This window comes from Alligator sinensis, unplaced genomic scaffold (genome assembly GCF_000455745.1).
Source record: "Alligator sinensis unplaced genomic scaffold, ASM45574v1 scaffold31_1, whole genome shotgun sequence".
NCBI lineage: Eukaryota > Metazoa > Chordata > Crocodylia > Alligatoridae > Alligator > Alligator sinensis.
The window spans coordinates 274,702-296,222 of record NW_005841884.1 but is presented as its reverse complement, the minus strand read 5'-3'; the positions used below and the strand labels follow the sequence as shown (position 1 = coordinate 296,222).

Sequence of the window (21,521 nt, the reverse complement as noted above, 5' to 3'; positions counted from 1 at the left end):
GACTTTATTTTGAGCTATTATGCAATAGCCTGTATATACACTAAGCAAAACATGCAAGTCAGGACAAAAATATTTTTGAAGTAAAATTAAAATAATTTTATAGTATGTTTGATTTTTCGTGTATGATTTGCTTTTTTTTTTTTTTTTTTTTTTTTTTTTTTTTTAATGGTTCCTGGATGGCAACACCCTTCCCCACCCCCACCCCCAAACGAGGACTTCCAGGGGCAAGGGGAGGGACTTCTAGTGGCAAAGTTCAGGAATTAGAGGTGGGACTGTGGTGGGCCAGGAGGGGGTGCTCCTGCACTGAGCCACCCTCCTCACTGAGCCCAACCACCTTCCAAGCTCCAAGTGCCTCCCTGGGGGTGCCTCACATCTGGCCGACCCCCTTCCTGGAGCACACCCGCTAGCCTGGGGGTAATGCTGCCACCACCCACGGTCTGGACTGATTCTGGCTGTGCCCCCTGGGAAACAGGCCAAATAGTGGTCTCCCTTAGTCAGCCAAACCAAGGGGATCCCCGAGGCATAATCTAGACCCACTCCCACTCTGGGTACAAAGCAGAACTTTATTGGTTACAAGGAGTAGGTTTGGAATAGGGTACAGGGTAGAAGCAATATCAGAGAATTCCCATGGAGGAAACAGGCGTGGCTGGGGAGCCTTTGATCACTCATCTGTGTTACTGCAAGCTATATATCTAGTTAGATCTCAGATAGCTGACTCACAAGTATCATCCAGAGGCAGATGGAGATTCCCTCTGGAGGCAGGCAGTTCAATGATCATGAGTTTCAAGAGACAAAGCAAGTTTTAGATGGTCTAGCTCTTTTCTGTCTGAGTTTTCATCATGGCTACTGCTCCTCCCCCTGGGCATCTTTAACTTATATAGACCTTATGATCTCATTTACCTGGTCCAATGGAGACCAGCACCTGTTGGCTGCCAGCCAGCCACTTTGAAATACATCACTGGATGCTGGGTAGACTGGCAGTGTCTCTAGCCTCCTCCCAGTCAGGTTGGCATTGCTTAGAACAACAGGGAGCATAAGCCCCTCACCCAGGTATGTGATGCCAGTCACGTAGGCAGAGGGAGCAGGTTTCCCCCCTCCCTCAGGAACGTATCCAACTCAGGTTACCTAAAGAGATGCGATGTCTGGCCTCTGCAGGGACCATATTAACCAAATTGTCACATAGCAGAACTTTTGGGGAGAGACAGAGGCAGCATTCTGTCACAGGGACTTCTGGTCCCAAATTGGCGAACAGGTGGCAGAGCACCTTTCAAGAGGTAGGGCTACCCTTGTGGCCCTGTACAGCTCACCAAAAGTTGTTAAGCAGCCCTCAAGTTGAAATAATTCCCCACCCCTGATCTAGAACAATGATTTTCAACCTTTTTAGATTCAAGACACTCCAAAACTTCTCAGAAACTTCTCAGAGCACCCCATTTAAAAACCTAATATAAAAATATTATGAAGAGTGTAATAAGCATTATCATTGTATTACTGTTATCGATTGATTATATAATTACAAATACATTACATTCACCCCTTTAGGCCGCTGGCAGGGACCGCTGCACTAGCTCTGCCTGGCCTAGTGCAGCAGCTGATTCCCCACACACGGCTCCAGGTGACTGGTGGGAATCTGGAACCACTGGGACAAGTTTTTTCCCTTAGTTATCCAAGGTGATCTCCCCTGAACTCCAGCCCTGGAGCAAGTTGGGGAGAATTCAGGGATGCCCAGCTGGGAGGGATGAGGTGTTAGGCCATACCTGGGGAGTGATGACGGGGTGGAAAGGGTTGGGCAAAAGGACACAGCAGGTTGGGAGGGGGCAGGCCAAGGGAGTACTGTAAACTGTCACTACTGCCACCATAGGATGAAACTGCTGTGTTCCTCAGTTTTTAGGAGGAACGGCACCAAACTGAGAAGCAGCCGCAGCAGAAAGTAGCGTAATGCAGACAGGCACACCACTTATCTTACAGCTCTTCCAGTTCAGCCTCTGTATGCCTCCTGAAAACCAGAGTGTGCAGGACAGTGTCTCCCCATTATGGTGGTGCTGGTATCGCAGCATCCTGGGGTGCCACAATACCCTGGTTGAGAACTGCTAGTCTGGAGTTAGTTAACTTGGTATATCTAAACTCCATAGTGCATAAACTCCATGAGGAGCAGCCAACCCATTTAAGGCTCTCTAGGGGAAACACGGAGACATCGTGAACATAACTAAGTTTGCGTGTTTATCAGGAAATGATTCCTAGATTACCACAAATGGGAAACTATTAATTATGCATTTTGACCAAAAGAGAGAAACAAGGGGAGCCAAGTTTGCTATATCAGGGATGCTCAGCCCCCACCTTCCAGGCCAGATGCCCCTGGTGCTGAGTTATCTGGTCTGTGGGGATTCCCAAAGATCTCTGCATTACATTAGGCATTCAGGGCCCAATCCTGATGCATGGGGCCCAGGTGAGGTAGCATGGGTCCCAATCCAGCCAGCAGACCCACCCTATGTTATTCATCTGCCTGAAGGGTCACACGCATGAGACCTACTGTGCTATACACCAAGGAGTCGTCCACAGCATTTTGGGAATGAAGGTGAAGGAAACAGAGTAATATAATACTAGACCAGAAGCTACGTCAATATAAAGAGAAGGCACACTTTTGCAAAGTGTAATCTTTCGACATAAGGAATCAACTGTTTTGGGGCTCAAACACTGAAAAATGAAGAAATGGCAGGGGTTGTCCTAGAAACATTTTCAGTAGATCACTACTGCTGAATGTGACCACCTAGAGAAAGAGGCTCAAATTTAGAAGCCAGGGAAACTAAAGAGAACAGCATAGTTCTATCCTTTAATTATCCTCAACTGTTACCTGAAGAACTCTATCAGAAGATTCTGCAAGAAAAAAAAACAACCCCTATTTAACTTGAAAATAAAAACAATTAGTTTTGAAATGATTTTAAACCCCAGCTTTTACAAAGCACAGCAAAGTAGAATGAAAATGATAAAATACTCAGAGTTTTTGGAAAATAGCTGAAGCTAAAACTGAGCTTTCAGGTTACTAGAACTATGACTGGATAATGTAGGTTATCATGGAAGGACACTGAATAAGCACTGGGTATTTAGGAACAACATGGGAGATGTCATGTTAATATTAATAACTCTTCCAAATGAATTAGCAGTTAAAATTTGCAATTAATCACTTTCAGAAATAATCTGAATTAGCTAAATTAAATCTAGTGTAAAGGAGACAATCTGATGATTGTAAATTGTTGATGTTCCAGAGTAGCTCATGTATGCCAATATATGAATCCTATGAGAAATAAAACAGATACATGACAAAATAAAGATACTATTTAATAATTAATGGTAAAATAATTGCATGTTATTATTTAAAAATGTAATTAAATCTGAGATATTGTCAAGAAATAAGATGATTTAATGGTCAGCGCTGTCATTAATGATCTGAATTTTGACAAGCCACCTCCCCCCAGCCCCGAGTTAATTTTTGTTAACTAAAGTGGCAAGCCAGAAAGGTGTGTACAACACACTTGTTTCAGAACAGTATAAAACCTAAAAAAAGGATCATCTGAAACTAATGAAGCTGGCTATTTTGGTAAAGAAGGCTGGGTCCAGTCATTCCTCTAAAAATTCCTGGCAATACTGGTAATTAACCTAGCACACCAACTAGCAACTAGTTTTGGGGAATGATTACAACGTTACCAGAAATGCCAAGAGAGGATAACAAGGAACGAGATGGATACAAAGATACTTCCGTCGCATAACATATGAGGGAGACCTGAAGTCTCCTGAATATCCAAGAGACTTTTGCTGGTGGTTAAATGGTTCAACTCCCAGAAACTGCTAAATCGATGATTTGAAGAATGACCCTGAGATGAGCAAACAAGCCAGTTCTCTGTTCTTCCAATCTTTATGTTGATTCAAAGATATTTTCACAGTTGCAGTGCTATTATGTTAGTACTTGGAGAATACACAATTAAAAGTGTTCCAACTCCATGTCAAATGACCTTTAAGCAAAGTACAGTATATATTCCCAAACTGCTTCTTTTAGAGAATGAGAAAACTTAATTAAAAACAAAAAACATGATGCTGCTTCTAATTTTTTTTTTTTTGTTTTTTTTATAAAAAGACACAAATCTTTACCTAGGCTAATTTACATGGCTTTTTTCCCCCACAGCAATTATCTCCATCTCCTTGTTGGTTATCAAGGCCTTGATATTTCTGCTTGGAAAGTCTCTCAGGCTAACCTGCTTATCTGCAGTAATGAACACTCATGCAAACAGGCACAAAATTAAATAGCTTCTTTACAGCGATTATGATAGATTGAGCCATGCTTAATCTACATAATCAAATTGCCTCTGTGTTCAGCTGTAATACCTTTTCTGCTGCCCTGGGAGCAGACCATGCTGAACCTGATCTCCAAACAGCAGGTTTCTGAGAAATGTCAACTCAAGTTTGAGAGGGGGTACAGAGGGTTATTTAAGAATAATGGAGTGACAGATGTAAGATGTACACCTTTAACTTTGGAATGTAAGCAGCCAGGTCAGAATATATTGTGTCCTCTCTTCAGGAAAGTTAGAAACATTATGCAGGAGTAAAAGGAGAAGTCGAATACAACTGGGCCTTCATAAAGAATCATCTACATCCCAGCTGTCTGACCGAGATATAGCCCTTAGAAGGGACTCTCCCATATGCAATCCTTAGAAAGAGATGGAAGAGACATTTCTATCTATCTTCCTAGTTCTGTTGTTAAAGCAGGGAAACTATCACTTCTGGTTTATACTGAAGAGTCCCAAGGCAGGGCAGTTTAACTTTTAAACAGCCAGGGGCTACATGTCCTGAAACCTGCACTAGGGGAGCTGCACCCCTGGGGCTACAAGCTGCATGCTCTTCCCTTCCCAGCTGCACCATACAGCCCAGTGCTCCTTTTCCCCTCACCCTTCTCCCCACAACAGTGCCATGTGGCCTACCTCACCCTCAGCTTCCCAGCTGGAGTCTCCCCTGTTGCTTCGCACATCTCATGCACCATGATCTCCAGAAAGACACCAAGATCCAGGTATACAATGCAGTCATCGTCCCCACTCTCCTCTACAGGTGTGAAACATGTATGACCTACTTTTGTAATTGCAAGAGCCTGGAAAGATATCGCCAATGCCTCTGAAAAATCATCCGCATCAAATGGGAAGATCACCACACAAATGCTTTGTTGAAGCCAATGTTATCAGCATTAAGTCAGTGATCCTCAAGTACCAACTCCACTGGACCAGACAATGTGTGCAGATGCCCGACTCAATTCCCAAAACAAATGTTCTATTCCAAAGCTTAGCTGCAGCCTGAGATCTCGCAGCAGCCAGAGGAAATGATTGAAGGCATACCTCAAGAAAACTGATGCTGACAATTAAGAGCTGGGAGGAGATGGGTGCTAATTGTCTCCAATGGTGCTCAATCAATGGGCAGCCTGCTTCAAGGTAAAGTGTCTTGCTCTTGAGGCAGAGGGGAAAAAAGGAGATAAATCCTGGCCCGCTCATCCCCGCAGAAAGACCTGCAACTTCTGCAGTTACCTCAAGAACCATCAATGAGTTGTTGTAAAGATCGTTCTACCATTGAGGGACTGCTGATTAGGTAAAAAGGCAGTGGGTATTAAGCTTGTTTGCCCTGAGCACGCAATATCCCAGGATGAGCAGAAAATGCTTAAAATATAGCTGTATAGTTTTCACCCTGTTTTCTCCCAGGGTAATTTACACCAGGATTCAAGTAAATTATACTGGCATGGACTGTGTGTTGTATTAGATCCTTTTTTATACTGGCATAGAGGCCAAATACACTGGTATAAACATATTGCGCGTCCAAGACCTAAGCATCCCCCTTGTATAAGGGGGGAAAATGAGAGAAGTGAATTTTCCCAGGTAAGACTGTAACAGCCAGAAATCAGAACTAGATCCTTGGCTTCAATGCATTACAAGAACATCAGAAAAACATCATTTTCTCTAAATATACTCCAAACTTCACTGAAAACATATCCTGTTCTCCAGGTGAATTGGTGCAAGTCTGAAGCCTTCTTAGAAAAGGACATATGATATTCCAAAAAATTGTATGAAACTAAGAATAAAAGAACATTTTCCTTGAAAGGCTCATTATGGCTGTACAAGACCCTTGCAACCATATGCTGGTGCAGTAATTTAACATGCCAACAACTCTAGCAACATCTCTAGCAAACTCTAGGAGGATCCCCTGCATAATTAAAAGTGTGATACGCTATTACAGGAGAAAGGCTAAGACCTCCTGACAAAGAAGGGATCACAATGGTAACTCATGAAAACATGCAAACACTGTACATAAAGTAGCACAGGATATACCATAGCCACAGGTAAATTGCTGAAAACAAACACTCAGCCTCTAACTCATGAATCACATGTAGCTCTTCCCTGCTCACTTTCTAAACTAGGAAAGGGTACTCTGGGTAGTCAAAGGAGAAATACATGGTGATTTAAAACAAACCCAGAAGGAAATGACAGATATGATCAGAATAGTGGTAGAGACAGATAACAAAATAAGATCTAAATTATGATCAGACTGCACATTTACCGAGCTGATTTAATTGTTGCATTACCATCCATTTATTACACAAATTTTTACATTCAGGTTTTAAAATCCTTTTGTACCTCTCCATAACTCAATTTAATGGCTTATGAGGTGATTAAATTTGAGTACCACTCAGACTAGATTAGTGAGGGACAGTGTGATAGGAAACATGGGAAGAGGCAAGGAAAAGTAATCAAAAAGACACAGAGAATTCGTCTCTATTGCCTGGACAAAATGCAGACATACAATCAATGAGCAAGGCAGGCTGACTGGAAATACTGCTACAAAGAGAAAAATGGGAAAGGGGCACTTAAGTCTACAGGTTACTGCTGAATGGCCATTGTGGTAGAGATCTGAATTGAAAGTTGTATAGCTGCTAATGTCCACTTGAGTTATGCCATCCATATCTGTCTATAATAAGATTAGTACAAAATCAGACCAAAAAAAAATCTCAGGGTCTAAAAGAATAAAAGTAGCTTTTATCTTTTAATGTGAGATGCAAATTATTTAAAAAACAGAGCAAGATCTGGTTTTGATTCTGCATTACTATCTGAAATAAGCTTGCCTTAGGTGACACCCAAGTCATGATTGTGACGGCATTTTCCGTTACCATTATTACTGTAAAGAGATTTTTCGGAGGCAAATATCTCAGGTTCGTCTTTAGTTCTTAAAGTAAAATTCCATATAGGGCAAGGTTTTTCTAAACCAATTAAATCCCTGATCTGCAAACAAACACGAATAACTTTATACTGTACTTTTATTCACATGCAAGTATTTTTATGAGGTTTTTAAACACAAACTCTAACCAAGTTTTTCCAAGCCAATCAAAGTCGAGAGCCTCACGATGAAACCAGACCACATAAACTACAGTATTAGTATGCACACTGTACATTTGAAATGATCAATAAAACAGTAATTGAGATGACTGCAACTTGTGCTTATTTTATTTATACATTTAATCATTCATAAATGGTGCCTATATTGAAATGTGTAATCCCACACAGGCAAGATGCAATTTAAATAACGGCATATGATCACTTTTCTAACCTCACCAAAACTCCTCAAAAAACCCACAAAAACAACAAGATGTCAGGCCTATATAAAGAAACACTCAAAGGAATTGATTGCTACAAAATGCTGCTAAGTCTGCAGAAAAGGACATTTTGTGCTTGCTATAATTTTGAATTTCTAACTTTTCTTGAGTTACAAATTGACTCATTAGCATGCACTTTTTTAAAAAAAAAAGTGACATAATGTTTCTATTGTTCTAAAATCATGCCATCTACTACTGACTTGCAAAATTCCAAGAAAGGTAACCAGGAAAATATCATAAGCAGCCAAACCTTCAACAATGCCATCATCTTAAATGAACATTTGGCATTTGCCCAGCTGCAATCTTAAGAGAAAGGAAAGCTTACCCCATCTGGCAGCGCCCTCCAGCACACAGCACTGACAAATTCATTTGTGTCATCCTCCTTCCGGTCCTTGTCCAGGACGCTTTTGACTGTGTCAAACTTGAAAGTCAACAGTGTCTTTGAGAGGCCCTTATAGTACAGGTAGAGGGAATTATTTTCACTTCCTATAAATAAAAGTAAACAATGTAAAAGTTTTAGAACTGGACCCCAATAAGTAAGACTTCTTTGAACCTCATCACAGATGGCTGCTCTGACTAGACTACTCCATATCGACATCACTCCACAGCAACATCACTCCACATCAGATTTTCAAGTTATTATGACTCAGTCTACATTACAAATTAGTCAGACTTGATTATAAGACTCTTCCAGTAATGCATATATATTGTTGAGATCTTGTTCTGTAACTTTGGTAAAGCATGGATCATAGCTGAAGATGCCCTGTACGCGACAAAATTATAATCAGGTCACTTCACTATTATGAGTGTGGTGCAAAGCGGGATTTAGTGATATAGCACACAAGATATAAAAAACTAATATGATTCCTTGGTCATTATGTAGGTTTGGAAAAAGGGGGGGGGGGAGGGGGACATGGACAGATGGACAACTGCAATATTTAAAAGCACTACCCTGAAAGTAGAAGAATGTTGCTAGACGCTTGAATGAACCACAGCAGTGCAGAAGCAACATTTAGGGTAGGGACGCCCAATTGGTAGCCTGCGAAAGACAGACAATGTAGCTCCTGGGCTCCCACCTGGCTGCAGCTGCCCCTATTGCCCTGGCTGCTCCAGCAGCTGGGGTCTTGGCACTTCCCTCCCTCTCTTGACTTCTGCTGCCTGCCCCCATGCCAGGAGTGGGGCAGGATGGCACAGCACGGCTTGGTGCTGGGGAAGCCACCAGCCCAAAGTGCTCATGTGTCACAGTGCCATAGGGGAGCCTGCAGGGAGCTGAAGGTGAGGCAGGGATGCCATGCTGCATGAAAAGGCGTGTCTATGCACACATGTGGTGCAGTAGGATGTGGGGCAGCAGGGTGGCAGCACCCACTCACATGCACACACGGGGCATATATCCTGGGAGGCCTGTGGCCCCCGCTAATGCCCTCCCTGCAGTGTGCAGCTTGTAGGACACGTAGCCCCTGACCATTTTGAATTTGTACAGCCCTGATTTAGGGAATCTTTTCACCAATGGTGGAATGGTCTGAATTCTTAATTTATCCTCCAATGAGTTCGCCATAATCCACTGCAGTAGAAAAAATGGATTTACATAGATTTTATAGTACATCCTAGTGGAGAAAAAACAACAAAAAAAAAACAACAAACCACACAGCTCAGTGGAAGCTAGAGTCTCTCTTTAAAATGACTTGCTTGGTCTACTAGAAAGTGGTCCAGAATAAAGGATACTGGACTGCTTTGGCTATGCCGCGTACCATGCTAAATAACACATCCAAGACTACCCAAGCAGCTATAGAATTCTGACCTACTATAAGATGATTTAGTTAGAACGATTGGTTAATAACTTTAAAAGATACATGCCATGTTCATGACGCCTAATGCTGGCTGTTGATTTTTCCATGAAATTCTGAGGCCCCTGCTGGATGTTACATACATTACACAATTAACTGGTTAATTGTACAATAAATTTAGACCAGCCAAACATACAAAGTAATTATCACAGGACAAAAATGACTATCCAGCTATAAAAAGGGTCAACTAGCTACAAAGTTAATGTTTAAAAACATGTAATAACTCTATAGTTGGTTTCTAATCAGCTTTAATTTGAATGTGTAGCAGGACCCTGAAAGCTACATTAAATGTCACGCGCAATCATACCAGCTGAAAAAACAGTCTGGAACTGCAATAAGTACAAATTCCACTAGGCTTGAACTCTTTATACCACTCTCTAGGGGGAAGGCTATGTGGAGGGCTGGGAGCTCTGCAAACATATGTGGAAGCTGCTCTACTCACCACAGGCAATATAGTCTCCATTGGATGCCAGGCCTACAAAATTCTTCTCGTTGATGTGGCCCTTGAAGGAGCGCAGGCAGTGAGGTTTCCCAACGTTCCACAGCTTCAGCTGACTGTCTGTTGACCTGGTAACAGTCCAGAAAGTTAGTGTTACTATAAAGGTAGAGGATCCTGGTTTTAATTGAGACTTCCACTTTACACTATTACTTTGTAAGCAGCGTGATACTTACAATAAATAAATAAATAATTAATTTAAAAAAAAACAAAAAAAACCTAAACTCTTGGATGAATTCAAGGAAGTTTATTCAATTTCAGACAGACTTTAGTCAAACCATACTAGTATTAGTTATCATATTAATTTTAAAAAGTCAAATGCATTAGCTGGCTGCATAAAAACTTTCCCAAAAGTATTAGTTTTCCTTTCTCCTATACTACTGTAAATGCCCTGTCCTCCACTTGACTTAGTCTCATGACCCATGGGACCTTTTTTGCCTCCTTCCTCATCCCCACATATCCTAGACATATCAAATGCTTTTTCCTCTACAAACACCCACATCTGTCTCTTGGCCCAACAGCTGGAATACTAGCCCATGCAATTTTCTTCTCTTCTTCCTCCTCCAACGATCCTGAGAGTATGCTGCTTTTGCTTAGTCCAGTAAGTGACAAACTATCCAGGATGATTTTCTGTTTTGTAGCTGATTAGAAAAAAAAACATTTTCTGGCTTCAACCTCTTCTTTTTTAAAACTTTCCTCATCAAACCAACCAACCAGCCAATCAACCAACCAAACATAAAACCTGAAAAGACTTGAACATTTCTTTCATTCCATTTTAAAAGGAAATATTTCCAGCACTCGTTAGAAAAGCAAAAGAGTCATCAAGAGCATTTACCAAGACTGAAGGAGGAGATGCAGGTTTCATTTCTTTCCCTGTCATCAGGGGGTTTGAGCCCGCATTTTCCAGCTACCAGGAAAGTGCTCTTGCCAACAGATTATATGTTATTCAGGAGCAGGGTGCTTTCCTCTCAATCTTTTCCATTGACACTGTTTCACTTTGTACAAATAATTAAGCAGAGCTGGAGCCCAGGTACCTCCTCTTACCACCAAGGACATTTGTACACATTTGCACCACAGTGCTGGGTGCTTTTAAAAGTGCCTGGCGCTGCGGTGCATCCATTTGTATAAAAGGCAAAATGTGCGACAGCGCTGAGAAAATGGCAGCAGCACGCTTTTGAGCTAAAACACATCGAAGGTGTTTTAGTTCAAAAGCACACCATTGCCATTTTCCTCAGTGTTGTTGCACATTTCGTCGGTTATACACATGCACGCAATGGAGCATCGGGCGTGTCAGCTCACATGTGCATCAGCCTGTGCGCGGAGCAGAAAACTGAGTCTGCTCCAATGTGCAGGATCTCTGGCACATCAGAGCAGACAAATCTATGTGTATAAATGCTCCAAGCTATCAGAATATTCCGACTTGCATCATCATATTGGAGCTGCTCCTCTCTGTATAAAAAACTTCTCTATTCAAAGAAGAGAGAGAGAGAGTGAGTTTTTAGCTCAAGGTTAAAAAGCAGTTTAACACTTTTTAGGCACACATCCCAAATCATCCAAAAACCTTACAATTCAGAAAATAAGAAGTTAGAGAGGAGTTTGAAATTCTCAGTATGTTGCCAGGGACAAACTACCTATACCCAGATACCACTGATTTCCAAATGCAGCCCAAACAACTTCTTTACCGAAGCTTATTTATTCATATTATAATGCAAAACATTACCTCACACGTCAACAACAATTATAAGAAGTAACAGAGATGAGATGACAAATGTAGTGTGGTTTATCAGTCAATAGCAAATGAGGTCCGAATTAAGGATCTGAATGGTATCTTTTGTTACTAGGACCTAGGGGAGAGGTGTGTTCTTTGAGCCAAAAAGACTTTGAGACAAATGTAGGAAAAGTCCACATAGCGGGGTCTTCACACTTTACCAACCCTTGTTCCTGTGCCACCTCAACACCTCCCACTGACTCCAAGTTAAGCATTACCTTCCCATTTTCTCTTGTATTGCTTTCATGTCAATACAGTGCAAGAATACAGCTCCTGGAAACATGGAGGGCGATTTCAATTTTAGATTGTCTTACCTCCCAGCAAGATAGCAACATTATGCTTCTTGCACTATTATGGAGGCAATGGCTAAATAGAGCTTTTAAAATTTTACAAGTGGCTAGTCAGGGACTACTACTGCTAGTCAGGGACTACTACTGCATGCTTCCAAGATGCATCAGCACCAGGTTTCCCTCTCCTGTAACTGTCAGAATTCAAATGACTGCTTCTCTGTTGTGCCATCAACCAACTCATCAGAAAGGCCTTAATATATAGGCACTTAACCTCCATGTTTTAATGTCATACATTCTATAACTCTGTTCATTAAAATAAAAATCCTTAAAATGTATTGCTAATGGAATGCCTTTAATGTTAACAAATTCATATCAACCTCTAATTATGTTTTCATTGCTCAAGAAAAGTATGCCATAAAGCAAGGAAAAAAAAAAATTATCTGGCACTAGACAGCAAGGAGAGAAAAAGGCCATTGATCCTCCATCTGGAATGCTCCTGTCCCACTTCATACCCTCTCCAAAAATATCCTGAATGCACTGCTCTGTTAAATCAGATTCTTTGTAAAACAGGCCCAAAAAATCAATGGCCCCAGCTAAGCATTAGGCAGGTCTTTGCACCACCCTCTCTGAGCTTAAAGTCTAACTCAACCAGGCAGAGTGAATCAATGCAATCTATAAAACAACTTTAGTTGGAAATAGACAATTTGATTTGAATGCATGTTTTTTATTAAAGCAGTTAATCCTTGGTCATTAGAAACTTTACTGTCATTTCATCTCCTCTCCCAAGTTTTGGAAACCTGAAAGTGAAAAACAATCTACTTTCTTTCAAATTAATTTCAGCACTCTTTGAAAAGGGGTGTCCCAGCTCTCAAAACAATCCCCTCACACTGCTGTTGCCTTATTTAAGCCTGACAGCTCTATCAATATTTTTATCTGGGTTGTGAAATCAGCACTTTCAGAAGGCTACCTCTCAAGTAGGACAGGGCAATTTGTCCTCAAACGTCCCACGCATCATGCGCCACTTGATCATGCATGTAAAATATTTCCTGCCTTCCACTAACAGAAAATACTTTTTTTTTTTTTCTAAAAAGCATCTGGTTCAACAAAGCATAGATTTGATTTGCTTTTAAATTCAAAAAGAGGATTTAACACTTCTCAGAGGGATGCAATTCTGGTTAAAAATAGTCAGGAATGGAACTGGTTAAAAAGAGAAAGCATTGAAAAGCATTGGGGAAGCTTCCACTGAACAGCTCTATCAGTGGGCCACCTTTATCTGTAACACTGAACACTCATAAGTACACCATTAGTACTGACAACATGTTCCATTCCCTTAAGGCCCAAGGCCTTTAGAGTAGGAAATGCCAGTTTAACTCAACTGTGTAAAAATATTTTCCAATAATGACTTCCTGGATAGTTGTCCATAAACGTAGTTCCTTTTTGACAAATTCAGTGAATCTCAACCAGGATGCTGTGGCATCTTGGGGTGCCTTGAGATCCTTTCAAGGATGCCATGCAATATTAGCACTGCAATATTAGCACTGCACAACCCAAAACCCACCAACACGATTCACAAAATAAACCCAGGGAATTTGGACAGGAATCCAAAGTATCACAGACATTCTGACCTCTTGTGACTTTTCTGAGTTCTTCACAACAGAAACATTTAGGGGTGCACTGATAAAGATTCTTTGGGCCGATACCAATGGCCGATTATTAATGAGCCATATCAGCCGATACCAATCCGACTGCTGATATGCAGCCCAGCAAGTGTCTGGCCGGTAAATCTGTTTTGGAAAGAGGTATGGGGGGGAGCAGATTGAGTCCCCCACAGTGAGGGAGAGAGGGAGTGGGGCTGGGGCAGGAGCTGCCCAGCTGGGAAGGGGCACAGGAGAGAGTCATGAGTGGCTCATCCAGGGGGCGCGGGGAAGGCAGGGGCAGTTCCCACTGCTGTGCACACCCTGGGGGAGGCATGTGCTCCCCAGATCTCTGCATGGAACAAGGGTGGGCTGCGGGCTGGGACCAGAAGTTGTGCCCAGGCTCTTCCCGGCGTGGCATGAACTGGGCTGCACCTGCCCCAGCCCCGCTCCTTCCCTCACCACAGGGACCTCAATTCCCCGCCCCAAAGTCTTACTGGTCAGACACTGCTCTCCAAGCTGCCAGGATGCACTCCTGGCCATGTGCATGGCGTGGATGTGCACATGCACACAGAATTTATTGGTGACATCAGGCAAAAAAAGCCAATCATCAATAATTTCAATTTTACTTTTATTGGTGCCGTTATGATATGGACCAGCATATCAATGAACCTGTAGAAAAGTTGCTTTATCACCTTTCTGCAGCCAAAAAATGAGCGAAACCTAAGAGCTGACATTTTCAGAGGGATGTTCTGAGTCTAATGAAGTTGAGAACTACTACTCTAGTTTCTAACTCAAATTTAATTTGAACGCTGGTCTTCAAGAGAATATGAATCATCACACTGAGCCACCTGGTCAGGACTGCTGTATTACATGGTGTCTCATGGGCATTAGCCAAATTTGAGCTTTTTTTCTTTTTCTTTTTTTTTTAAACTTGAGTTCCTTTGCTCTATGAGAGCAGAGCCAAGTGAGACCAGAAATAATTTTCTATTTTTGTTCCACAAAGCACATGAATCTGCTGTTTAACAGAATGATAGCTTGCACACATGGTATGCACTCATCCACACAGGTATGTATGCACAACAGAGTCCATGAAAAAGCTCAGAAGTTTGCCAAGAATCAATGACTATAACGCTTTCAACAAAAATGAAAGGAAATACTTACGCAGAGACAATTTCTTCCCCACTCACAAACTTTGCATAAGAGACAGCCTTGCGATGCCCTTTAAACACCATGATTGGCTGTTTAGTGTTGCGAAGATCATAGTAGTGAACACAGTGATCTGGAGACAAAACAGGAGTAAAAGGCAAAACTTGTTAGAAAGCAAAAGGTAAGATTTTTCCCTTACAGCTAATAGATTACTTAAGAACAAGAGGCACGAGAAAATGTCACAAGGTTCTGAAGCAGAACCTTAGAAATACAGTCCAAAATTTTCCTGCTTCTACCCCCAAGTGAAGCTTGTTAATTAATAATTTGCATAGGTGTCAGATGGGCTGGAGACGAAATCTGTTCCTTAATTTGGAGTGCGTCAAATATGGACTACATTTTTGGTGCTTAGCCTACACGGACTCCAGCATGTTATATTTTTGTTTTGCTTATTTCCCCTCCCCCAACTTCATTTCAAATCAAGAGAATTAGCATTTCTGCTAATGAAATAACACAGTCTAAATTCCTGTTCCCCTTAAGAGCTAATTCACAGATGTACTGCAGTGCCACAGCTACATAAAAAGAATCACTACAGAGGTAGCAGTGCATTTTAATTTCTGCAAAACTAAATGTCATCTCCCAGAAAAGAGGAGAAAATGCATCACAGATCCAAACCCCAAAGTACCCCAAGCATTCTCTTTGGTTCAACAAGGTTAATCAACTCCTTCCTCCCCCACCTTTCAATCTTTCATTTGGAGCTTGATTTAATTAGTCACTGGTACGATAGAAACAAGGAAAAAAAGACCAAACACATAAGGTGAAACTGAGCAGAAAACCTCATTTCTCACACGGGGTGCAGACATGACATTAACCCTGCAGTAATTTGCCTCTACTCTAGTGTACAGATCCATGACATACAGTTTTACCCTTGATACAAGTCACTCCACTCTGGTTAAAGTTATCCCCTTGAGGATTAAATATACACTGGTCAATTTAATACTGGGGGAGACTTCACTCCCAAAATAGCCCCAGCATCTATTGGCCAAGCACTGTACTAACATGCACTATGACAGCTAGTTTGGGAAAACTGGCCACATGCCTGCTCCTTACTACAAGGGACATTAACTATGGAGTGAAATCAGAAGTAATTACTCTTTAGAAATCAAGTCATGTGTCCAGATGCTTAGAACCATGCAAGATTTGGGCTTAGCTGAAAGCTTGAGTTGACCTTCCTCTCTTATGACCTTTTGACCAAAACAGAAAACAAAATGAATCTACTGTGAAGATAAATTTAAAAGGGACTCAAAGCAACAGTATTTTTTCCTGTTCACTTTGGATTTCAAGGCAGTATTCTAAGCCTACAGAATGATACTCCATTTGTCTCAAAATTCCACATGGTTAGAGACAACTGGATTTTAAAAAGTGATCAGCAGGGCTCCTGATTTTCTTCGTTTAAAAACACAAAAGCCACCCCCCGCAAATTCTCTGACAAAATACCCCCAAATCGGTGATGTACATGTATATGTATGTTTATGTATGCATCAGTTGAACACTATTTTAATGAAATACAGTAAAAGCTCTATTATCAGGCATCCCCGGGAATGGGGGATGCTGGATAACAAAATATGCCGGTTAATTGATCACCCTGGGCCGCCACTTCTCCTGCTGTGGCTGGGGCATCCTGCCACCCTTCCCATGGGCTCTGTTATGCCTCCAGGCAGTGGGGGCTCAGCAGCGCAGGCTGCTGCATTGCCTCAGGCCTTGGGGGCTTGGAGAAACTGAAAAAGTGCCACGGTGGACACTTCTGGTTTCACTTTATCTTACAAGCCGGCATGCTGGTTAATTGAGCATGCGGGCTTGTAAGATGCCAGTTAACAGAACTTTTACTGTATTTACAATTTTAAAGCAATTTGAAAGCCTACTAGTGCCTCAATCACTACAATAAAATACATTTTAAATACCTATAAATCTTAGTGTTTGATATTGGGTTTTCTTATCATGGAAAAATCAGAGCTCCGCCTGCCCCCTTCACCCATGAAGACACAGGTGCAGCTGCCACTGCCCCCACTACCCCCCGTTTTGTGGCACTGAGCAGCCCAATATGTCGGTGCCCTGCCCATGCCATTACCCCTCGCTCCCCACTCACAGGCCCCTGGGCCCTGCTGGTCTCCTCGCTTCCCCGCTCACAGCCCCTGGCTCTGCCAGTGCCCCTTGCTCCCCACCCACAGCTCCCCACCCACCTCTCCCAGCCCTGCCAGAGGGAGCCCCCAGATGTCAGGACTACAGGGACAGGGATGCAGGTCTGCAGCCCCTGCCATCTGCAACAGCACCCGAACCTGGCTGCTGCCCGTGGGAGGCAATGGCTGCTGTGGCGAATCAGAGCATGGAGCTCAGCTCCCCCTCATCCATGGGCGGCATGACTGGAACGGAGCTGGGGGGGGGGCAGACAGACGACACAAGACAGACAACGACGACACGACACAGAGGGGCGTAAGGGGGAGCAGATGCAGGCTGCCCGCTGCTGGCTCAGGCTCCCCAACCTGCTGCCCTCCCCCTGGGGCCTCCGCAGCCCAGTGGACAGGACCCGGCACAGCAGGGCAAAATAGAACCAGGCAGGGAAGCTCACTGCTGCTGCTGGGAGCTCCATGCTACTGTGGCAAGGCGCCCCCTATCTGCCCAGCAGAGAGGGGCACAATTCCGTGCTGCCACCCCAGATGCTACCAGGTGGGTAGAGGCCACCTCACCATGGTGGCATGGGGCTGTGGCAGTGGCACCGAGCTTCCCCACCCCACTCTGCCCTGCCATGCCAGGTTTTGCCCACTGTGCTGAGGCGGCTCTGGGGGTGGGCAGCAGGGCAGGGCAGGGCAGGGAGCCCAAGCCAGCAGCCTGCCCCCATCCCATGCACAGATCGGGGGGGGGGGCACATGCCCTCATGCTCCCCACAGGAATGTGTGCAGCAGCAGGGAGCCAGTCTCCACACTGTTCCCTGGATCAGTGTTTCTCAACCTTTTAAGTAGCAAGTATACCCTAACTTGTGAAACTGAAAATTTTAATAAGTACCCCAACACTTAATTTTCCAGGGGATTTTATATTTACAGACTAATGTGTGCCATATGTTGGAAGAAGGGCTGTGTATGTAAGGCTGTGATATAACAGATGCCTGATCTGGTGTGGATAAGGTTGCCACCTTTTATACCAGGGGTGCACAACTCAAGTATGTACCTGGGCTGGAGGTGATGTAGGCCAAAGCTAGGAGGGTTGAACCCAGTGCCATGCAAAGCTCGGCACACCAAGTTATTACTGGGAAATTTAAAGCGCTGCGCAATACGCAGCACATCAAATTTTTTTGCCATGGTTTTGAGAGGAAAAGAGGGCGAGAGAGAGAGAGAGAGAATGTTGGGGTACCCATGTACCCCCTGCATGCATCTTGCATACCTCCAGGGGTATATGTACCACAGGTTGAGAAACTACGCCCTGGATGAACCGCCTGCAGGCTCTGTCCTGTTCCCTGCCAGGGTCCTGAGGCCACATACTCTAGCCATGGGCCCCAAGCCCCACCCCAGCTGGCCAGCAGCCCCAGTACTAGCCCAGCTCAATTCCCCCCCTCCCTCCCTATGGGGGCCTCAATTCCATCTGCTGCCAGACGTACCTGGGGGGAGCTGTGAGAGCTGCTCTCCAAGCTGCCTGGCAGTCATGTCCATGGGCACAAGCACATGGCGCCCCCTGCTGATCACCCTGTTCCCGCTCCCTCCAGTCCCTTGCAGGCTGGAACTCTGCCAGCTTGCACCATTTCCTGTGTTTTTCTCCTTAAAATGAGAAAAATCTGTGTTTTTCTCCTTAAAATCTGTGTTTTACAGCGTTTTTCTGTGGCAAACGGAAAACCTTGATCCCTGCGGATCAGGTTATGGTTACAAAAACTGTCCCTGAACAAGCAAAGGCAGACTTTCATTTGTATAAACAGATAAATTAATTGTGGCTAGAGAGGTGGTTCTATCAAGCACATCTTTAGTCAGTTTACATCCAACATCTTAGGGCAGTGATTTTTTTTTTTGTATTTCAGTATGGAATTTAAGAAATTTTTCTGGTAAAGAAGAGGTTTCCCTTCTATCAATTTTTCAAACTACATGCGCTTCTCTATGCGAGACAAGTGTTCCAAGCAGCCATGCCTTGTGTTATTTTCACTACGTACAGTGAAACATAAGGAACGAGGCAACACTCAAAAATTACCCTGTTGTGTTGAAACTCAACAAGTATTGCACCCACCACTGCCCCACAAACATTTTGGAACAACTTTCAAATGAAACTACACTTTCAATAATAGCTATTTCTTCCACAGAATGTACTAACCTTCAAAGTAAGAGCAGTCCAAACTTTATCTATTACGAACCAGATCATTTTTGCAACTTTAATACTCCAATATGCTTCAGAACAATATAAACAGCTTTAAGCAGTAAAATGATAATCTAAAAAGATACCTTTCAGAGTTTGGTGTTCAAATGACTTTAACAGGATGTGGTTACTTAACTCTATTGTGTCTGTTTGAAAATCCCAGCCTAAATGTAGTGAATGTTCTTAAATCTGGCAAACATGCATGTTCTGGTAGGTCAGAAAAACAGTTAATTGGCTGCTGTTATTTTAACAAGCTGAATGGTTCCAACAAGTCTTCCTTCAGGAGCTTGTTAGCGTGCAAGTCTTTTAAACCTATTTTTATTTGGAATCACAGCCTCCTCTCCAGCTGGGCTACCCTTTTCTAAGCAAAAGATACCTTTTGAGTGCTTCAAATTTCATGCTTTAGATGGTGACAGGAAAAAGGTGTATGTGGGGATGAGTGCAAAGGAGATACTGAAACAAACAGCTGGATTAACATAGATAGGAAAAAGGTGAAGTGGCAGTGCATGTATCTGTTTGCAAGCATGAGACATGAAGTTGCAATTCACCTTCTAGATATTGCAATAAACAACTCCAAGCCTGCTGGCATCTGGCCCCGGCACAACATGCCTGTCTCTGCCAGCACTGCAATCAATCACTGTCTGCCCTGATCAGTACAAGTCCAAGGGAATGGCAAGGCCACTGGGTTCTAAAATTAGCCACTTAATTATTAATTGATTATTTCAGCTGCTGAAGTGTTGGTGCTCAATTGAGTTTTTTATTAAACTGAAGCAGCTATTTTTAAGTAGATATATCAAGACAAATGCTCAATGCATTCATTAAAATCAGAACAGGTGGCCATGTTTTATAATTAAAGAGATACTATCTCTTTTAGGCCATATGGACTTTCACAAAACAAGATAAAAATGCCATCTGCTAAGGAAGCAGAGATCTTAAAAACTGAGCTAAATGAGAAAAATAAAATTCCCAGGTACCCTAGCAGAAGCCTCTCATGGTGAGTTATGATGAACTGAAATTGTCCACAACTGGCAGTATTCTTGGCACTGTAGTCTATGATGGGTTAGGTATTAGAAACGTTTTAGAAAGTTCAGAAAACTCAGTAATCATGAAAGTCAGCTGTAATGCAGGAAAAAACCCCCAGTGATTTTTCCTCCTCCAAGCACATGCAGCTCCCAAACTTCTGCTAGTACCCCTTAATATCTTCTTGCAATACTCCTGGTTATTCAGGTCCTCAATGCACTCCAAAATACAATTCAATGCTACCCGCAGGTTGTTTTTCTCCTGAAATTTGAATGCTAGAAATACACTGAAAGAATATGATGGGAAGCCACTGAGTTTTTTTCCAATGGATATACACACAGTTTCTCCAAACTGGAAAATTAATTTACTTATGAAAATTTCAACTCCTGAATCCATGTTCCTACAGTCAAAAAGCCTTACATTTAAACTACTCAAATGCCAAAATGTGAACCACTTTGATTATTTCTTTTACATTTCATCAGAAATATACTGATGTTTTTCCTAACCTGGGGTTATTCTATCAGCTTTATGATGTTAAAATTTTATAGTAATTCCTGTTGATTTGAATGTCACTGTAGAAAAATATTATGATAGGTCTCCTTTGTTATTCACTCAAAAGGACTTTTTTTTTCCTTTTTGGGGAGGCATTGGGGGAGGGGAGTTGGCTTTTCTTTATTTTTTTAAGCTAGCTCATTCTACCCCAACAATATTCCCTTATTTGTCTCAAATGGCAAAAAAGACTAGCTGGGTTTCACTTGTGTACACTGTAGTATCAAATAACATTTCTTATTCAAAGAAAGCATGTTCAAAGGACACAGACAATGTTTCATCTTGGAGATGCTATGGTGACATCTAGTCAAGGAGTCAAACACTGACAAGAAGTCTTACAAAACTTCTGAAAAGTCCCACAAAGTCCCCAGAGTTGTAACCTTAGGCTAGAAATTTAGTCTGTAAACAAAGAGGGGAGAACCCCATGGGGTTTTATGGCAGCACTACAACTCTGTTTGCAGTACCTTTGTAGACACTAAATAGCATCACAGACAGCCTCACTAGCCCACCTAACAGCAAGGCCATAACCTCAAGCAGCATATTTAGCATAGTTAGGAACAGTGCCAGAGAAAGGAGACAGGTTTGTAATTAAGGCACTCAACTGGAATTCAGATTTGGGCTTAATCTTAGCTGTGCCAGTTTTCCTACATTATGTTATGTTGGGAATGTCACTTTGACTTGTCAACATGAGAAGAACAATTTAATAACCGTAT

The 21,521-nt window shown here is 42.5% G+C and overlaps 1 protein-coding gene across 1 annotated transcript in view; it reads right to left on the bottom strand.

Annotated features, from left to right (window-relative positions):
* The window catches only part of COP1 (COP1, E3 ubiquitin ligase), a 210,567-nt gene that overhangs the window by 43,899 nt on the left and 145,147 nt on the right, over positions 1–21,521 (bottom strand). The window contains exons 16-18 of the mRNA XM_025196730.1: positions 14,869–14,986; positions 9,959–10,083; positions 7,998–8,158 (exon numbers count right to left, since the gene is read on the bottom strand). Coding sequence (XP_025052515.1) covers positions 7,998–8,158; positions 9,959–10,083; positions 14,869–14,986 — 404 coding nt within the window. The remainder of the gene's footprint in view (positions 1–7,997; positions 8,159–9,958; positions 10,084–14,868; positions 14,987–21,521) is intronic.